Source organism: Natrix helvetica (assembly GCF_964273705.1).
Source record: "Natrix helvetica genome assembly, chromosome: 4".
NCBI lineage: Eukaryota > Metazoa > Chordata > Lepidosauria > Squamata > Natricidae > Natrix > Natrix helvetica.
Window position 1 is genome coordinate 51,634,905 of NC_138550.1, and position 19,902 is coordinate 51,654,806.

General features: G+C 35.9%; 1 protein-coding gene across 1 annotated transcript in view; it reads right to left on the reverse strand.

The window, feature by feature from the left end:
* LTN1 (listerin E3 ubiquitin protein ligase 1) overlaps positions 1 to 19,902 on the reverse strand; it is a 33,939-nt gene that overhangs the window by 7,036 nt on the left and 7,001 nt on the right. Inside the window, exons 7-24 of the mRNA XM_081950765.1 lie at positions 18,350 to 18,523; positions 16,830 to 17,020; positions 16,252 to 16,399; positions 14,769 to 15,527; positions 13,636 to 13,677; positions 12,138 to 12,330; positions 11,664 to 11,903; positions 10,767 to 10,920; positions 9,740 to 9,890; positions 9,095 to 9,296; positions 7,440 to 7,599; positions 7,149 to 7,253; positions 6,463 to 6,605; positions 6,098 to 6,233; positions 5,154 to 5,295; positions 4,824 to 5,037; positions 4,163 to 4,400; positions 978 to 1,052 (exon numbers count right to left, since the gene is read on the reverse strand). Coding sequence (XP_081806891.1) covers positions 978 to 1,052; positions 4,163 to 4,400; positions 4,824 to 5,037; positions 5,154 to 5,295; positions 6,098 to 6,233; positions 6,463 to 6,605; positions 7,149 to 7,253; positions 7,440 to 7,599; positions 9,095 to 9,296; positions 9,740 to 9,890; positions 10,767 to 10,920; positions 11,664 to 11,903; positions 12,138 to 12,330; positions 13,636 to 13,677; positions 14,769 to 15,527; positions 16,252 to 16,399; positions 16,830 to 17,020; positions 18,350 to 18,523 — 3,467 coding nt within the window. The remainder of the gene's footprint in view (positions 1 to 977; positions 1,053 to 4,162; positions 4,401 to 4,823; positions 5,038 to 5,153; positions 5,296 to 6,097; positions 6,234 to 6,462; positions 6,606 to 7,148; positions 7,254 to 7,439; positions 7,600 to 9,094; positions 9,297 to 9,739; positions 9,891 to 10,766; positions 10,921 to 11,663; positions 11,904 to 12,137; positions 12,331 to 13,635; positions 13,678 to 14,768; positions 15,528 to 16,251; positions 16,400 to 16,829; positions 17,021 to 18,349; positions 18,524 to 19,902) is intronic.

Sequence of the window (19,902 nt, forward strand, 5' to 3'; positions counted from 1 at the left end):
CCCAAAATAAACAGACGCCCGGCTGCCCTTTCCATCTGGCTGCTTGCAGTGCAGTGGTCACGAGGCAGGGGAGCCATCTTGCACCAGATTACCTCAGGGCCTCTGCAGCCAGGCCATCCATGCTCCAACACCTGCCTCATGGTGGCAGCACCAATAGCCATGTGCAGCAGGAGGCTGCGTGGCCGCAGGCCCACTTATTCTACTTGTTTGCAGCCGCCACAGAGCAGGAGGCAGAGTAGTGTGTTGGTGTTGGTGCCGTGGCCACAAGGGGATGGCCTGGCTGCAGGGGTTCTGAAGTAAGCCAGTGCATGGCGTATGGAGCAGCTCCACCCCCCACATCGCCTCATGGTCATGGCACTGGTGTGATCTTCAGCCTCCTGCTCTGTTGTGGCTGCGAGCAAGCAAAAGAAGTGGGCCTGCTGGACCTTGCTGGATGGAGCTGCTGGAGCCGCCTTTGCAAAGCAAAGGTGCATGGGTGACGTGCAGGGGCCCTGAGGTAAGCTTGTGTAGGATGCATGAGACAGTTCCATTGCCCGGCCTTGTGGTGATGGCACTAGTGCACCACATGGCCTCCTGTTCCCCCATGAGCAAGCAGAAGAAGTGGCCTCCTGTACATGGGGAAAAAAATAACACATCCACAAAAATAAGCCCTAGTGCTTATTTTGGGGCCTAAAAGAAAATAAGACTCAGTCTTATTCTGGGGGAAACATGGTATTTATTTATTTGTATCTTACTTTTATTAGTTTTACGAATACCTCAAGACAAATAGTTGAAACTATTTATGTATTTATTTGTATCTCATCTTTATCATTCTTACAAATAACTCAAGGTGGTGAACATATCCAACACACCTCCCTTCTCCGATTTTCCCCACAACAACAACCCTATGAGTGGGTTGGGCTGAGCGAGAGTGACTGGCCCAAAGTCATCCAGACAAGGAGCTCTATAAATCATCATAAATATAAAATGAAACATACAATAATAATTCCTCTTCTTCGTCACCATAAGATCTGAGATCCACGTTGTCAAATTTAGGTAAATCAGACATTAACCTAGAATATGAAATAAAGAAATGAGAAGAACCTATTTATATTTTTATAGCATAAATATTTATCTGACTTTGAGAAGTAATCATAATAAAATGATTTCATATTAAAAACATTAATTTTTGGTATATGATAGACCCAGTCATTAAAAGACTACACTGACAAACTTGGTTATTTATTAAATAGTTGCCTTGGTGAGCAGGGCCAGTCTCAAACTACCAATTCACCAGTCATTTTAGACTATTTACATTCCAGAAGGTGGGGGATTTCTATCCGGCAGAAAGATATATCTGCTGATACATATTAGATTAGATCAGTGGTTCCCAAACCTTTTCAGTCCACCGCCCCCTTGGTGCTACGAACTGATCCTCAGTTCCCCCCACCCAGTGGTGGAATTCAAATTTTTTTATGACCGGTTCTGTGGGCGTGGCTTGATGGGCGTGGCTGGGGGAGTCATGTGACTGGGCAGTTTGCATGAAGGAATAAAGATAGTAACAGTAAAATTCAAAACGGTAACAATTAATTGCACATTTATTCAAAATCCAATTTAAAAACCTTTGTAGTTAGCTAATTCAACAAAATTGTTGAACATGATCCAGTGATACCAGGTTTTCAAAGTCTGATAGTCATTTATCAAGAACCTTAGTAACTAGTAACTTAGTAAACTTAGTAAAATTTAGTAACTACTTCACTGTTCAGTAAATTCTTAATGTGATGGATGGGCTTGATGAAGTGATACCAGTTTCCCAATGTCTGGTTTTAAGTCACTTAGCAGGAGTCTTAAATCACCACATTCAGTAATCTGGAGTCATTTTCTTTGCTTGGAGAGAAGTTGGATGACCACACTGAAGCCACGTTCCACCAAATATGATGTTGGAAATGCAACAAGGAGCTTCTTAACCACTGTCCATAGTGCAGGATAGTGATCAGAAATTTCTTTCTGTAACCAAAACTCTTGGTACGATTTCTTGAACTTGAACAGCATCCCCTTCCTCAACAGTTTGGAAGCAAAGAATAACTCTAGCAAAATGTAGCCTTTTACCTCTTTGGGGAATCATTTTTTTTTTATTATGATGATGATGATTTTTTTTATTTTTCCCAATACAACTCATGCAAAGGGTCATCCACAACTACATTACATTTTACACACTCATATTTGTGATTCCTTATAACTTCTTTAAACTAAACATTTTTAGTATAAATCAAAGCATTGACATATATATCACTAATGCAGTTTCCTATCTCTTCCATTGACATAATTAACACCTTATGTATTAAATACATCAAGTATAGGTTAAACATGAATTGAAAAACATCTAATTCAAATGTATAAGCTGTGAATTTATTATATAATCACAGGCAAACATTGCACTTATGCCTAAGTCCTCTACCCACGCACATTATAAGACAGATAAAATTTTCTTTGCTGGCTATTGTAAATATTACTCTGCTAATTCAACAAGAAATGCTACTGAATGAATCCTTAATGCAGAATACAGCTAAAAGTGATTTTAGCAATTTTCTTCCCAAGTTAATTCAAAATGTATATCCAAATGTTCCTCTTATTTTTTCCCCAAGCACTAGGGAGGATTATATTCAAAACCAGGCACTTTTGATGTTTGTGTGTGTTTGCTTGCTTCTGGTCTCCAGAGTCAGAAGGGCCGGTTGGGACCCCCAGAGGTCATCTAGTCCAACCCCAGACAGTGCCCCCCCGCCCCACATTCCCCAGCCCCACCTCCTCTGGGAAGGCTCCGGTGGGGTGGAATGCGGAGCCCCCACCCTTCTGCTGCTCTTCCCCACCCTTCACTCTTACTCCCTCCCTTTCTTCACAGGCCGGGCAGCCGCAGCGCTACTGGGATGGTGAGCATGGATGGGCCGTCACCCCGGGGAGGGGAGGTCTGGCCGCCAGCAAAGGGCTTCCGCCGAGGCACCCCATGCAGGCAAAATAGCGTGCGAGCGAAGGAGGATCAGGCAGGGCACCGAGGCCCCTTCGCCTCCCACTTTGTCTTGATGAGGTTGCTGCAGCTTCCGGATGCAGATGGACGGAGATAGCCAGAGCAGCCCGGGCGGGCGAGCGGGCGAGCGATGGAGGATCAGGCAGCTCTCTCGCTCGCCCGCCTCCCTTGCCTCTTACCGCCCCCCTAAGCCATCTCACCGCCCCCTTGGGGGCGGTACCGCCCACTTTGGGAACCACTGGATTAGATGCTTATGTTTGGCTTTGAAGAATGTCAGATTCTTATTGAATGAAAAATAAATGAGGCAGGTCAAGGAACCCAATGGCCAAGATGATTAACTGAGTCACACTGGTGCCTGTAAGATTCGTATTGTACATATCTAGAATACAATCAGAGTACTTTCGGAGTACAATGAACTAGAAGTATATTTTAATTTTGCTCCTTCCTTCAGCATATTCTTATACATACCATATCTATGAAGAAGTTATTAAAGGAAGCTCAAAAGGTTACAGTAATAAATATATCTATAGTGTACTACCCTATCCAGCTCATATAAAATCTGAACTATATGGGCTTGAGGTTATAACCACTAGTTCTGTTATCTTCCACTGAAAACAAAACCTAGGTTGATTAAGAAATTAATAGTATATAGAAAATATATACTATTTTAGTGTGATAAAGAATAGTACTTCTATATTCCCTGTCAGGGGAAAAAACGCCTGATATCTGAGATCAATGGACCGTGGCTGATTCCCTTCCGCATATCTTTTGAGATATTGAGAAAAATAAAAGTCTTTAAAAGTATTCTAATTAATAAACAAACTTTAATAATAAAATAATAAAAGTAAATGAAACAGAAATAACTAATTGGTTACATTTTGATAATGAAAGCTACGTCTGCCAAGCTGGCAGCCGAACAAAGAAGAAGAAAATTTGGAATGTGTAACGCGTGCGCAATAAATCACTTTCAGATAACATTTTGTTTTATGACCTGCGCAATAAAGCTTTCTTAGTTTAACTCTTGAGTGTCAGTTTAGGCAGTTCAGGCCTAGCAAACCTTTTAACATCGTGACATTCCCTAGCTTTAAAGTATCTCTTATACTGATAAAATTAAAAAGAACTAGATCACAACATGCTCTAAGGAAATTGGAAATAACTTACTTGTTTAGCATGTGGCACACTGCAATTTGAACAGGTCTAGCTCTGAAGAGTAATAACGGAGAAAAAGTATTTAACAAAGTCTGTAGATTGTCAGGGAGATTTGTTTTCTGACCAGCAACAAATTTGGCAGGAAGCCTGTGGTTCAGTAACTGATCCTTTGATATATATGTTAAAGCTTTACCCAAAGATCTCAATATGGAGTTCTGAAATGATGTTTCCATTACATCTTGTTCTTTTCCTGTATAGAAGGTACAAGATAATTCACAGCCTGAAATTATTATAACAAATATTCAAGTAGAAATTATAAAAGAATGATTTTCATCTAAAGTGCCATTAATAATATTCAGTCGTACTTTCAAAATAATAGCTTTACATGATGCCACCAGTGAAATAGTAAAACTGAAATGCATTCAAAGAATTCTGAAACAACATGGTAGAATGGAAACTATGAAGGAAAAGTAATATCTTGAAATTATGTGCAGATTTTTTATTTATATCATCCTGGAAACCACAAAATATACCTATATAAATCTATACTGCAAATCTTACAATCAAATATTTACTAACAAAATCCTGGAGTGTTAAATAGCCTGTCAAAAGTATTTTTATGTTATGGCTCTACATTGCCTGTCTGTATATTTACCCTCCGTCAAAGACTTACGGGTGATTTTTGCCAACAGAGGCAGAAGCAAGCTATGAATGCCTTCCGAAAAGAACTCCCGCCATTCAGACATGAGATTTTCTGGAAATTTTTCAACAATTTCAGGAGTTGTTGCCTGGAAGTATGCACTTAGAGAGGCACTCAGGTCACAGCTAACAGAAGCAAAGACTTGTACCTGGGCAGCAGGAAAGACCTCTGGGTTTTCACAGGTTGTCTGTAAACAATTAAATTAAATTATTTTTCATAGCAAATTTTAAAATGTTCCTACAAGGAATGGGAAATTCTTTAAATGCAGAAACTATATCCTTCTTTTTTATGTTTGTTACTTACTTCTAACCATGCTAGCATGGAGCACATGACAAAATCCCATTCACTCTCCAATAAGGAGACAGGCTTCTTCAGCAACAGAGAAATGAAACGGATCATTTCTATATTTAAACCAAGCAGCTGTGGATTTGTTTCTTGTAGATTGCTGGGGCAAAAAATTAAGAAAAGGTTCAGAATCTAAACTAAAATGAAAGGGCAAATGCTTGTATTACAATAAAAGCAACACTTTCAATTTTTTTCTGTTAAGATTTCATTTACTAAAGAAAACATTCAGGTGAGAAAGTTGAAAACAAACAAAAATGCAAACAACAAAAACGTATTTCCAAAGTATCAGCAGCTCAACACTGCACTGTGGAATTCTTGGTGCTCTCTGAGCTTAATTGTTTGCTTGCAGATGTTTCAATACCCAACCAAGGAAAACATGATGTTGGGTAATGAAACATCTACAAGCAAACAATCAAGCTTAGAGAGCATCAAGACCTCCACAAACAATACCTGATTTATGGACAGCTCAGCTTGTCTTATGAGGTATATTAAGCTATTTGTCTTTGGTGAAAACCAACATTCTCAAAGCACAAAAGTACATACTGAAATTAAGTTCTTTTATATCGCAATGGCAGCTTTCAATAAGAAAAATGGAATACATGTAATAAAATAATGGATTCTAGAAGTTTTTTAAAAAGTGTTAACACTCATTATAATTGTGAACAATAAGAGTATATTAAGATGCACTCTTATTCCTGTTACACACGATGTCTTTTCTAAAACAAAAATGCATTCAAATGCTAGAACATCTATAGAGGACCAGTTTGCCAAAGCTGATACAAAAGACAAGCTTGCAATTATTGGACTAAAATCATAGACTGAAATAAATAAAATTCAAGTGCGAGCAAACCCATTTCAGTTATTCTATGAATTATCTTTGAAAAATAAGATAAATAATTCACCAGCTGAAAAGAAAACTATCTTCATAATCACTGCGCCAAGATACGATGACCTTCAATATTCCAGCCATTAGTTCTCCGTAATCAGTATCTTGAGTATTCAAGCAGGAATTTAAAATGGCAAGATATCCAAATGCTCCTGAATAGTGTGAAATATCAGTTTAATAAAAGTTATTAAATGTCTTTGAGCATAATAAGAAAAAACATGTTTAGTGATCAAAACTGAATACTGACAATTCTAGTAAAGTAACAAGGTCCATTAAAATAGTTTTGCAATTATCAATTGCAAATAAATGTTGTTATGTGCACTAAACGTCCTACCTCTTCCAACTCAATGTAGCATTGTAGAAATTATTTAAGACACTGACCCTCAGTACTGAAGAGATCAGTTCCATTACATGTCATTAGTTTAGCTGTGAACCTAATGACAAGTTCTTCCTTATCTTCGTCAGGTAAAACTGGAGACAGACTCTGAAGTGTATGCAGATTTCCTTCAGTTAATGGGAAAAAGCTGTTCATAGGAAAAAGAAAATCAGGGAATCAATATAAAATTGTTTTTGTATTGATAAATTACAAAAATCAGGACGACAGATTGTTATATACAGAACTCTATGATTAACAAAACATATTTAACTTCGAAAAAGTAAGACATTTTGTATAGCTGCACCATTTATTTGAAATAGTGATGGATCTAGGGTTAGAAATTTTAAGTAATATAGGATAAAAGGCCATTAGAGAATTGAAAGTGTGTGCGTGTTACCTATTAGTTAATATAAGATTCAGATTCAATAGACAACTATTACTATCATGTATGTCTGTGTGGTGTGTGTACACATACACACATATAAAAACACACACATATATACACACATGTACTGCCCTACAGAAAGGGGTAAAGTTTCTTCTGACTGAGACCAATAATGATGATGGCAACATAATTTCTATTTGCAATGGAAGACATTTTGTACTGCCTCTTTTTCCTGTCTTGATTTAATCACCGTAATAGTAGGACAAAAAATTATAGTTTCCATGCATTCCCAGTTTACTATCATACCTCTCAGATGAATCAAAAAGTGCTTTAATCTCACAGGGTGCAAAGTTTTGTGCATTTATCAATTTAGCCATGGTTAAAGCCCAAAGTCGTCCGCTCTCTTTTGATCTACAAAGAATACAAAATTTCTAAGATTAACATGGCTTATATATATATTAATACAACAAAATCATTTGTATTTATTTTAGGTGAGAATTGTTTATATAAAGGCACTATATACATTTATAATAAAAAAATCAAGATAATCTCTAATAAAATCCTTATGAGAAATGCATATTTTCTTTCAATATTTACCTATTGAACAATATTTGTAAAAGATGAGAAATATTATTGAGTAGATAGAAATTTTCATGTGAAATTTTCATTACTTCAGTATTATGAAGAAATTCAAGTAGCAGACCAGATGGGTTTGCTAATTCTTCAATCCACTGTAAGGCATACAGCTGTTCTACAACTAGAAAAACACAAAAATATATTTTATTTCTATAATTTAACAGTTACTAGTTAGATATATACATTTATTTACCGTATTTCCTCAAATAAGGCTGAAAATCTGGGTGCGTCTTATACACTGAATACAGCAATTTTTGCCTCCTGAAGCCCCGCCCCCTTCACCAAAATGGCCTTGCCTACCCTTATGGAGGCTTTCAGAGAGCTCCTGGGGGCTGGGGAGGCAGAAATGAGGAAAAAATAGGCCGTTTTTTGCCGCCCCCCCAGCAGCACTCTATAAGCCTCCATAAGGGTATGCATGCAATTTTTCTCACAAAAACGGGCCCGTTTTTTGCTTGTTTTTGTCCCCACCCCACCCCAGCAGCACGCTGCAAGCTCCCCCCCCCAAGGCTATTCATGCCTTTTTTAAAAAAAATGGGCCCGTTTTTGCAAAAAATGGGCCGTTTTTGGGAGGTTTGCAGAGTGCAAAAACACCTCTTTTTTCCTTTTGGAAAGCTCTTTAACTGATTGATGAGAATTACGTTGATCAAGTGCTGTGCCAGCAGAAACAAAGACTTAGGTGCTGCAGATTGTCAGCGATTTCCTTCTCCAGCACATGGATAAATACATCTGGAAACATCTACCTACCTACCTACTCTCTCTCTCACCCTTCCTACCTACTGTATTTCTCTCTCTCTCTCTCTCTCTCTCTCTCTCTCTCTCTCTCCTTCTACTTACTTACCGTCTCTCTCTCCCTACCTATCTACTGTATTTCTCTCTTTCTATTTCTCTCTATCCCACAACCTACCTACCTACACACACTCTCTCTCCTCTCCCTACCTACTGTATTTCTCTCTCTATTTCTCTCTCTCTCTTTCTCTATCCCTTTATCTACCTACCTACCTACCTACCTTACTCACTCACTCTCTCTCCGTCCCTACCTATTGTATTTCTCTCTCTTTCTCTCCCTCTCTATCCCTCTATCTACCTACCTACCTTTTTAAAAATTTGCCTCTTCAAAACCTTGGTACGTCTTATACTCCGGTGCATCTTATACTCCTAAAAATATGGTAACTCTTATTGGTTTTATTAAATAACAATACACTGTATTTAGTGTATATATATTATGATTTTGCTTTATTAATTCACTAAATAAAGATGCGTAGGTATAATAATACATTAAAAATGTATTCTGTTGGTGAACCCATAGTGACATGTAGCAGAACCCTTGGGTTTCACAAAACTCTAGTTGAGGAATGCTGGCCTAGAACCTAGAAATATCATTGTGGATGGCACCTATTAATTATACAAAACAGTGCTGTCCCATCATAAGATATGGTTGTGACGTTCAATTGTTTATCCCAATATGTCATTATTAACCTCTGAAGTTTAAATATAATTTTATTATATATTTAATGTAACATATGCCACATTTCTATTTGGCAAAATGGCAATAACAGAAAAAATATAATAGATTGTCACACACAGTTTTAATTATTATTAATTTTGCTATCACTTACTGATATTATCAATTTTTCTTCTTTCTACTTCAGGGTTTTCAAACGCAGACTCCTTTTCCAGTATCAATAATGCCATTCTACTAAGCAGAGCTGTAGTACAAAGATGACTTGGAAGTTTAGCTGGGATAGAAAATTTATGATCTATTCCAGGTAATTCACAATTAATACTTAGTCTTCCTTCCAGAAGTGGCTTCCTCAACCACTGTAATGACATATAAAAAACATGTAAAGTATATCTTCCTTTGAGAAAAGCAAAATTTCAAATATTTCATTCCATATTGATATAAAATTTTATGAAGATTTAACATTTAATTAATAATAATTAAAACTAGATATGGCATTAATTGTCAAAGGATATATTTACAATACACATAAATAAAATATACATTATAAATATAATGTATAATTATATATGTAATGTATATTTCATATCTGAAATATTGCTATACTTAAAATATATTTCAAATGAGTATGTTGAAAGCAATTATTATAATGTATATTTTATAATAATATATTTCTTACACCTTCCATTTAAGCTTAGAATAATTAATGCAGGCCCCTAAATTAAAAAAAATCTAAGCAAGTAAAATATGCAAACACTGAAGATTACTCTGCCATGCATCAATTTTGCTTTAGTTTACATACCTCATTGGACAGAGACTCCCGCATCTTTTCCCATTCAGTCTGAGTTGGAGTAAGCCATTCAACATAATCATTCAGAACACAAGCAGAAACATCTTCAGCTTCTAGCAATGTAGTCAACAAATCACTGACCACAGAGATCGAAACCTGCAAACTGAAAATAAACCAACTTTTTGCTTGTCACAGAATTCAGATAATAGCAAAATAGTGTTCATACGAAAAACACATACTGTATATAGACGCAATCTGACTAAGATTAACCATGAAACCATCATTTAGTATAAGGAGCCTCAACAAACCTCAGGCTTATACAATAAATTATTATAAAATTATTTCTGTAATGATTTGGAAGGTAAATCTGGATGATTTGGCAGCCTACACATTTTAACCACACAACAGAACATACAGAATATCCATGGAAGACAAGGCAGTGTAGTAACCAAAAGCTGCAATGGTAAAGTTTGTTAATCTCAATAAAACTTACTTTATAGGGAAAGGAACAAGAACCAAATGGGATGGGGAAAATGAAGTTCAGGAAGTTCACAATTTACTATCATTCATTTTGTCTGAAGTTATGAAGCTGCTGAAAAATCTGACATATGACCGGTCCTTGCACTTATGACCAATGCAGCATCCCCAATCACATGATCATAATTCTGGCACTTGACAACCAATATATGTTTACAAGGATTGCAGCATCCTGGGGTCATGAGATCTCCATTTGCAACCTTCCCAGCCATCTTCCAACAAGCAAAATCAATGATTCATTTAGCGACTGAATGATTTGTATAACAACCATAGCAAAAAGAAACCCCATCATGCTATGAATGGTCAAATGATAATTCGTTAAATGACTGCATCATTTAGTGATGGAAGTCCAATTCCCTTTGTGGTCATGCTTTCAAACAAAATAAATATTGATCTCAGAATGAAATATGAAATCCTACTTACAGGATATTTTAAAATCACTAGTAGTCTGAGTGATGGCTAGCTTTGAGCAAATAAATTATGCAAGGCATTCTAAAGCTACCTTTTAATGTCCAATACTGATGTTTGAAGCTGGTTCTTGATCCAGAATGCAGATTTCTGTAGAAAGCTGCTCTCCTTATGCAGAATGCTACGCTGACGCACAAGTGAAGTGATGCCGCACTTCCAAGTATGCTTCAATTTATTTACAAGGAAATCTACATGAAGAAAAAATGGATCCAAATTTTAACTATTAAACAGAATGATACACATTAATCATGCTGTAAAACCGAAAGCTTATGAGCAGAATGATGTTTTTATCACTTAAGTAAGAAAGCTATGTCCTTATTTTCCAATGAAACTATTTTATGGATAAACGATAAAAAGGTTTATCAACTTATACTTTGTAAAAGTTAATATGCATTCAATTACAGATTAGATGTCATAACCATGAAAAAACACATTGCTATGTCTGTTTGCTGAATAGTACCATGCCTGATTCATCCTTATTCTGTTTTATAGAATTAAATTGTTTATTTTTCTGCCAAGATTGTATTTTTTAAGAAACTGCATATTTCTCAATTGAAAAAGGTGTAATTCTAGTTCCTGTTTAAACAATTTGTTATGTACATTCAAACATAAACTTAAATGCAAAAATTCTGTTTTCTCAATATTTCTACCTGAAAACATGATCACTTTTGTGTAATATTTGATTCTGTATGTGTATGTGTTTATGTATACTTACATATATAACGTGTGTATATATAAATGTATATTATGTGTATGTAAGTAAATGTATGTATGTATGTATGTATGTATGTATGTATGTATGTATGTAAATGTAGATATGTATATGTATATAAGGAATCAAATAACTTGCAATTTTTAGTTACAAATAGGTGGTAAGAAATATGCCCAAAAAATCGATATGGAATTGGTCATACATACTAGGCAACTGTACCTGATAAACGTGTTATATCCTGGGTCTGTGCACATAACTGGAAAATAGTGAATAATAAATCTTCAGAGGATGGCATCAATAAACATCCTTTAACCGAAGTGAAAAAACTGGAGGCTATGTCACAGATGAAAGACACTGATAGTTCTGTATTTCCAGCTTCTGAAAGATCCTTAGCTTTTGACAGAGCGGCTTGAAGTTTGTCAATTATTCTTTTAACATAAACTTCACCAATTAAGGACTCTGTGGATTAAAAGTGACATTTTATTACATAATCATAAAACTACCAGCTCTACTACTATCTGAGTCCTCATTTTTAGTCTCCTGAACAAACTCTGGCTTTTTATTACCACACATGATAAATACTGTACTGTTTAACTCACCTACACCACTGCCTCAACGTTTCTAGCCATGGCAAGCTAGCCTTCTAATTCTCCTAGAAGTCTATTACTCATTAGAAAAGTCTGCACCACTTACCATTTTTAATTAATTGAGATAACACCAAGCTTAGGAGAGTCCATTGTTCTGAATGAAATGATTCGGCTGAAGTTACTGTCATCTTCAAGCTGATGTTACACAGATCATGGGCCAGAGTCACAAGCTTCTCACCTAATACATCTCCTTTTAGCCATGCAGAACTTAAGGAATGTTTCTCAGAGCTTGAACAGGCCTAAGATTTAGAAAGTACACAAATATTTTTCAAAGTAGTTGTTTACTCTTTTAATCTCAAAATAAATCTCTTGGTTTGTTATAAAAATCCACATCAAAAAACATGTACTCTTCAAAGTATCAGATCAGTAAGATCATGAAAGCATTATATATGAAAGGTAAGAGATAGATAGATAGATAGATAGATAGATAGATAGATAGATAGATAGATAGATAGATAGATAGATAGATGATAGATAGATGATAGATAGATAGATAGATAGATAGATAGATAGATAGATAGATAGATAGATAGATAGATGATAGCATGTGTGCACATGCCTGCCACCCCCACCCCCACCCTGCAGAGAAATATTTCTAATCAAAAATACTAGATATTCAGTTTAAAGACTTGGTTAAATCAAAGATACTTAAAATATTCCATCTTGAAAGAAATCTTGAAAAACAGGCAATTAATCAATTTCTTAAAAGGGCAATTTCCCCTCTTATGTTTGTTCAAACCACTGTTTCACTTTAAAGCAAACTGCCATAGATTTTCCAGAGGACTCAGTAAAAAGCTGCTGTAAAAGCGTCTTTGCTTACGTCAGCACATTGCTCCTTCAAACATTCTGCAGAGCCATATTCATTTGAAAGACTCTGGCACAGAAAGTATGTCTTTTGTTCAGCTAAAAGTCATGCTGTATCTGTTTCACTTATTAATTTTTCCCCTGCCTTTATATGTAAAGCAAGGCAGTTTACAGATATATATTCCTTCCAGCCTATTTTCCCCACAGAAGCAGCCCTATGAGGTGGGTCAGGGCAAGTGATTGAACCAATGTCACTGTCAGCTATCTTCTCTCAGTCTGTCTTGAAGGTTAATGGGAAATGGGAATACTTTGCACTTTCTTCTTTTTAACCAATCTGCTCCCTTTCCAAAGCATTTCACTATTCTCACAGGCTCCACAGGAAAAAAAATATCAAGCAATGTACTCTTGGTTGTTCTCATCTAATTTTTCTTAGATGTTTATTTCCAAATCATCTACCTATATAATATGTAACCAAAACATATAATAAGACAGATATATTTTGTAGTCAGAAAGATTTATGCAATGAAAAATTACCCACAAACAGGCCAAAGAGGGGAAACAGCTGGTTTTGCTCCCAAGCAACATGAGCTCACTCATTCCAACAGAACATTCCAACAGAACCCAGCGAGCCGTAACTAGAAGGAACAACTAAAATGCCCATGTATACCAAAGCAACTTAGTGCATCTCTGGAGTCCAGACTAACACAAATGAAAACTGGGGGAGAGGAGTTTGAATGTACCTTTTGGATTATTTGAAGAAGAATACTCCATTTTAGATCCATCTTGAAAAGAAAAAGAAATAGCATCAAAACATGACAATAAAACTGGACAATTTCTCAGAATCATGTAATATTAGAATGGGATATGGATTCAAAGGAAATCTGGGAATGAATGGCCATGGATGTTATACCTATTAGCCACTCCTTTAAAAACCTCTGCTTTTTCTGGCTTTGAAATTAGCCGCACAATCACGGAAAAATAATTATTTGATCTAAGGAGGTGCTAACATGTGCAACGCCTTCATCTACATACACTCTCAATCACCTTTGCTGTACAAATTAAGACAGCTGCATAGCTCTACTTAATATTGTAAACACAGTCTTGTGTAGTACTTCTTTTCTGAAGAACCATGTATATACATATGGCCCACGCATAGCATCTGTTTTCTTTTAACATGAAAACTAGACTAGATTTGCATGAGATCTGATTTCATTGGGTATGCCTCACTAGGGACTCTTTAGTCAGAAAAGGGTGTACTTGAAGAAAACTTAATCTTTCCCCTTAAGCATAGTACTTTATTTGTCTGATCATCAGAAAGTATGGCTAGTGAAAATATAGACAAAAACCTGAATGTTCACAATAGTATGTCTCAGAAGACAGATGTTGGCTCTCTTAATTGACCTTCCAAAACCTAGGAAATGCATTTAGTTTGATATATAAAACTGATTTCAGCAGGACTTCAATACTAATTGATTTGCAACTTCCCTAATTAGCAAGATGGTATGAAGCAGCAGTTGTGTTTGTGTTGCTCTTTATAATATTGTTTCAAATATTGTTTATGATATGTTTATTGCTCTTTATAATATGTTTAAAATATTGTTTAAAATCAGTTTATAACTGATTATAAACATACCAGGAAATGAATAAATAAGCAAATTTAGTAACAGATACTTTTAAAGGATAATTAAAAGTATTTTATAACTGTCCTAATGCAATTCTACTTCCCAATATTAAGAAATGTATGCATGTTACTCGATAGGCCGTAGCAACCAGGGTGCAAGTACAAATATTACTATTCCAAACACTAATTAGTCTAACAGAATGCATTAAAACAAATTGAATGAAATCAATTTAATGAATAAGAAAACTGTACCTTTGTTAAATCATTGAGAATATTTTCCCTCTCTACGGGACTGCTGCAGCAATGGAGAATGCTATATAAAATATCAACCAGGAAGTCTGTCTCTTTTCTCCAATCTTCTTTCAGCCAAACAATTAACTTTTCGTGCAGAAACTGAATAGATGGATTTTCATACTGAACATCATCACTTTCTTCTATAAGCACCTGGAAAACTTTATGAGAAGCAAAGGTGCTGAGTAGAGCAGAGAGGAACTTTAAGTGTTGGTCAGATGTCTGTTGGCTGGTGTACCCTATACTTAGTTCTGCAAGTTTACAAACTAAACCTTCTAAAGATTCGTTCTGTAGAGGAAAAGTATGTTTCCCATGAATTTCATGAATAACATTACTGGATTCATTGCTAGTTCTTATGTCAACAAAATTCTCATGTTCGCCGTTAATTTCAACTTTTCTGTCTTCTGCAAATCTTACATTTACAGCTTTTTTTCTACTTGTTTTCATCTTGTTTTCTGGGTTCTGAAGAATTTGCAACAAAGAAGACACAGCAGCCAATGATTTCTCATCTGCATCCATTACAGCAACATGTCCCACACATATATTTGAAAGGCCATCCCAAAAGTTAGATAACATTCTCTGAAAAGTGAGGGATGTTCTATCATCATTAGTTATTTCTGCTTTTGTTTTCCAAACATTCAGCATGTCTGCTATCTCATAAAACAAAGATCCATTTTGTAACTTGGGCTCTTTAATTACTGTATCAATGAGAGGAATTAACTGTAAAGAAAAGAAACAAATGCATTTTAATCTCAACATGAATTAATACCTTTTCTGAAAACTCTTTCAACCTATGCAGCATATTCCTTTTATTTTTAGTTATTTTTACAAGCCCATATGGAAAAAGTTCATCTCATGAGCAGAAGTGGGACAGAGGAAATTGGTATGTGAAGGTAGTCCTTGACTTATGACTAAATCTGAGCCACAAATTTCTGTTGCTAAGCAAGAAAGTTGTTAAGTGCTTCATTTTATGACCTTTCTTGCCAAAGTGAATTGCTATATTTGTTAAGAAAGTAACATTATTAAGTGAATCTAGCTTCCCACCAACTTTGCTTGTCAGAAGGTCATAAGCATGTGACCATGGGAAAAACAGTCATAAGTCACTTTTTTCAGTGCCATTGTAACTTCAAACGATCACTAAACAAATGGTTCTAAGTCAAGGACTACCTGTATCCAGGTCGATGTTGTGAACTATCCAACAATAATATAATAAGAGAAATAGAAGCCTCATTGCTGTGTAAAGGGGAAAAGTTTAATAGGAGGAGCAAACAGAAGCAAATTTTATGAAAAACAGATAACATTTTTGCTTTTTCATAAGAGCATATTTCAACTGAAACTGTTCAAAACATTAATATTTGGTGCAAAGTAAACTCACCAATCTAGTATTAATCGATTAAAACCTTCAAAGATAATCCAACATTTTATTTTTGCCATGCTAACGTACCTGGATATTTATAAGCATTTCTTGTATTTTAACTTCTTCTTCTTCTTCACCAATATTCTGTAGGACTGTAAATTGTAAACACTCCATAAAAGTTGATATGATTGCTGAAGATTCTGAACGACAAACCATCGCTCTTTCGGTGAATAGCCTAAGGAAACAGAAGATCAAGGATCAGAATGAACTCCTCCTTGAGTTATTTGTAAATATAGTAAAGGCAGGAATTAACTAATGAATTAAAGTTAATTTCCATATTCACATTGGATTAAATGCTATAATCAATAATTAGATTTATATGGTGTTTTAGTGACAGCTACTGATAAATTAGCATCAGAAACTTAACTTAAAAACATAACAACCACAAAATGCTACATGGAGGAAAGTTTACAAACTTCAACATCGAAATATTATTTCAACGGTTTCATTACAGTTCTCAGAAGACCTAGTATTTGAAGTTTTCAAATTTTCTTCATCTTCAAATAAAACACAAATACTACCTACACATACACACTTAAACTTTAAAAAAAACTTTAAACACATAACCATTATTTGATTTAAAAAGCATGAGCTAATTATCATACCCTTTAATTATAGAAGTGAAGAATGTTGTTGAATAATTCAACTTTGGATCTGCAACGTTATGAGGCACCTTGCTAATAAATGGCAAGATATTGGGATATATAACAGTAGCAAGTCCTCTTCCTCCTTCTCGAAGTACTGTCCATAATTTTGGTAGAACTCCTTTTTTTCCATTCACATGGCTCCAACAATCCTGCAGAATAATAAATGTGAAGCAATAAATTAAAGAATACATAGTTTCTTGACACTGAAAATTAAGTGTCCTGCTTCCTTGTCTTCATATTAAATAAAGTATCTGAAGACAGAGACATTAAGGTATCCATAACTAATTTTTATAATAAAATAAACTAAATAAAAATAAAACATTTATACTGATTCATAAGGGAAAAATTGTAAAATGTTGATCTGAAAAGATTATGTCTACCCATTTAAATCTGCTAAATGATCAGTGAAAAGTCAATGTATGTTGGCTGTATTAGATAAAAACATAATCAAATTGAGGTATGGTTATTCATTCAGCAGTCTCAATATTTTTTTTTCAGATGACTCTTTCCCAGAATTGAACGAGAGCTACTAAGAATGACTCGAGATGACCCTTGGTCAACTGTGAACCTACCTGAAAAGAGGACCTTGAAGGTAGCAATTCTCAGTGAATACTTTCTAACTTAGAAGTTCAACTTGAAAATTTGGATAAAAAGTTTGATAAAGTAACAATTTTAAATCAACTCGAAGATGATAACCACATGCAAGTAACAGTACTAAAAGGTTTACAACTAGACGTATTGAAATGTAATTTGCTACTGGCAGACCTGAAAGATGAGGTTGACTTAGAAGTTGGTTAGAGAACTCCCAAGAAAGATATGGATTTTAAAGATTCAAAGTTGATAGAAATGACTGGTGATGTACCACAAATGCTATAGAAATATATACAAGAGACTTTATGACTTTAGGGAATAAAATCCAACTGTTATCTTAAGGATAAGCCTTATTATTAATAACCAATCGAGGATATTTGATCCTGAACAGATCAGAAGCAATGATTGTGATGACTCATGGTAGACCAGAAGCTATTGTGGACTTTCTGCAAGTGAAATACAATAAATAGACTGTTAACAGAGGGTTTTGAAGTTTAATTTAGCTATTGGTTTTACCTGTCAACTATGAATCTAGATAGCCGATAGACTCCAAACTAATTGGGTTGGATAAACCGTGTGGTAGAAATTTATAAATTGTGGGGTGCCTGCTTCTCAAGGGGGGAAGAGTTATTATCTTTGAAGTATATTTATCAGTATTCAATTCGGGGGGGACAATTTATGTGTATGTGGCTTTTTTTTCTTTTTATGTACTATTTTGTGTAGTTTTGTCAAATTTTGTTTTGTTCTTTTTTTTGAAGTTGGTATTTTAATAGTTTGGATTTTTTTTAAAAATGATTTTAAAAAGGTATATAATCTGAAAGGTGCCTATGAATTAAGTAATGGTTTCAATGTATAATGACTTAAGGACATAATGGCTTCCAGATTACCTCAATAGTAGTAAGGACATGAAGTACAGCTTCCCAAAGAGCAAGGCATACAATAGCATCACTATCATCAATGCTAAGAAGAACAGCCGGACAAAGTTTTGGTGCTTCTTCATTCATGGACTCAGGAATACGCTGACAAAAAGTAGTAATTACCTCAAAGAAAGCCGAACGAACCTAAAATAGAAACAAGGAAACCTGAATATTTTTGATATAATTACAATACAAGTAGACCTGACTTAATGACTGTCCTGTTAAGCAACCATTCAAGGTTATGGCAATGCTGAAAAACTTTATGATCAGTCCTTGCATTATCCTCATGACCACATAACTGACATTCCGGTAGTTCACAACCAGTGGGGCTTTTATGTCTGTTGCAGCATCCTTTTGTGTGCTTCACAACCAACTTCCAACGAAGTCAATTGAGAAGGCAGCAATACAATCACAATTCGCAGTCACGTGCTGTCTCATTAATAACCCACAGTGACTTGCATAATGACTGAATGGGAAGTAATGTCATACGTCCATTGTGGTCACGTTTCACTTAGCAATTGCTTGCTTAGTGACAGAGTTGCTAGTCCCCAATCGTGATTGTTAAGAGAAGACTACCTGTACTATATCTATACCATAAAGGTAAAGGTTCCCCCGCACATGCGTGCTAGTTGTTTCCGGCTCTAGGGACGGTTTTCATCTCCGTTTCTTAGCTGAAGAGCCAGCTCTGTCCAAAGACATCTCCATGGTCATGTGGCTGGCATAACTCAATGCTGAAGGCATATGGAGCGCTGTTACTTTCCCACCAAAATGGTCCCTATTTTTCTATTTGCATTTTTTATGTGCTTTCAAACTGCTGGGTTGGCAGAAGTTGGGATAAGTAGTGGGAGCTCACTCTGTTACACGGTGCTAGGGATTCGAACCACCGAACTGCTGACTTTCTGATCAACAAGCTCAGCATCTTAGCCACTGAGCTACCGTGTCCCCATTATCTCTATACCATACAATCACTTAAAATTATTATGGAAAACCAACTACCAATCCTGATTCTATGACCAATTTTCTAAAAGCCATAAGACCCTAATTCAGTGATAGCGAACCTTTTTGGCATCGAGTGCCCAAACTGGAACGCACATTCATGCGTGCGCCAGAGCGCCAGAAATCCAAAGACCAGTTGGCCGGTGCACGCATGCCTATTTTTGAGGCATTTTTCGGGCTGTTTTCAGACTGTTTTTTGGGCCATTTTCAGGCTGTTGTTAGGCCATTTTGGGCCAAAAATGGCCCACAAAACAGCCCAGAAAATGGACTGTTCTTGGGGCGTTTTTTGAGCAATTTTCAGGCAGTTTTCCAGCTTTCTGGCACCCACAAAGACGAGCTGGCCAGCGTGCATGTGCACTCCGGAAACCAGAAGAGCAGCTGGCAATGGTGCACGTGCCCACAGAGAGGGCTCTTAATTATTGCAGCACCAAGTGAACATTCCAAGGAGTGGGGTGGTTGTGGTGGTGGAGCTATACAATCTGCCCTTTTGCTCAGTTTCTTCCTTATTTTTGAGTTCCAGAAACTTA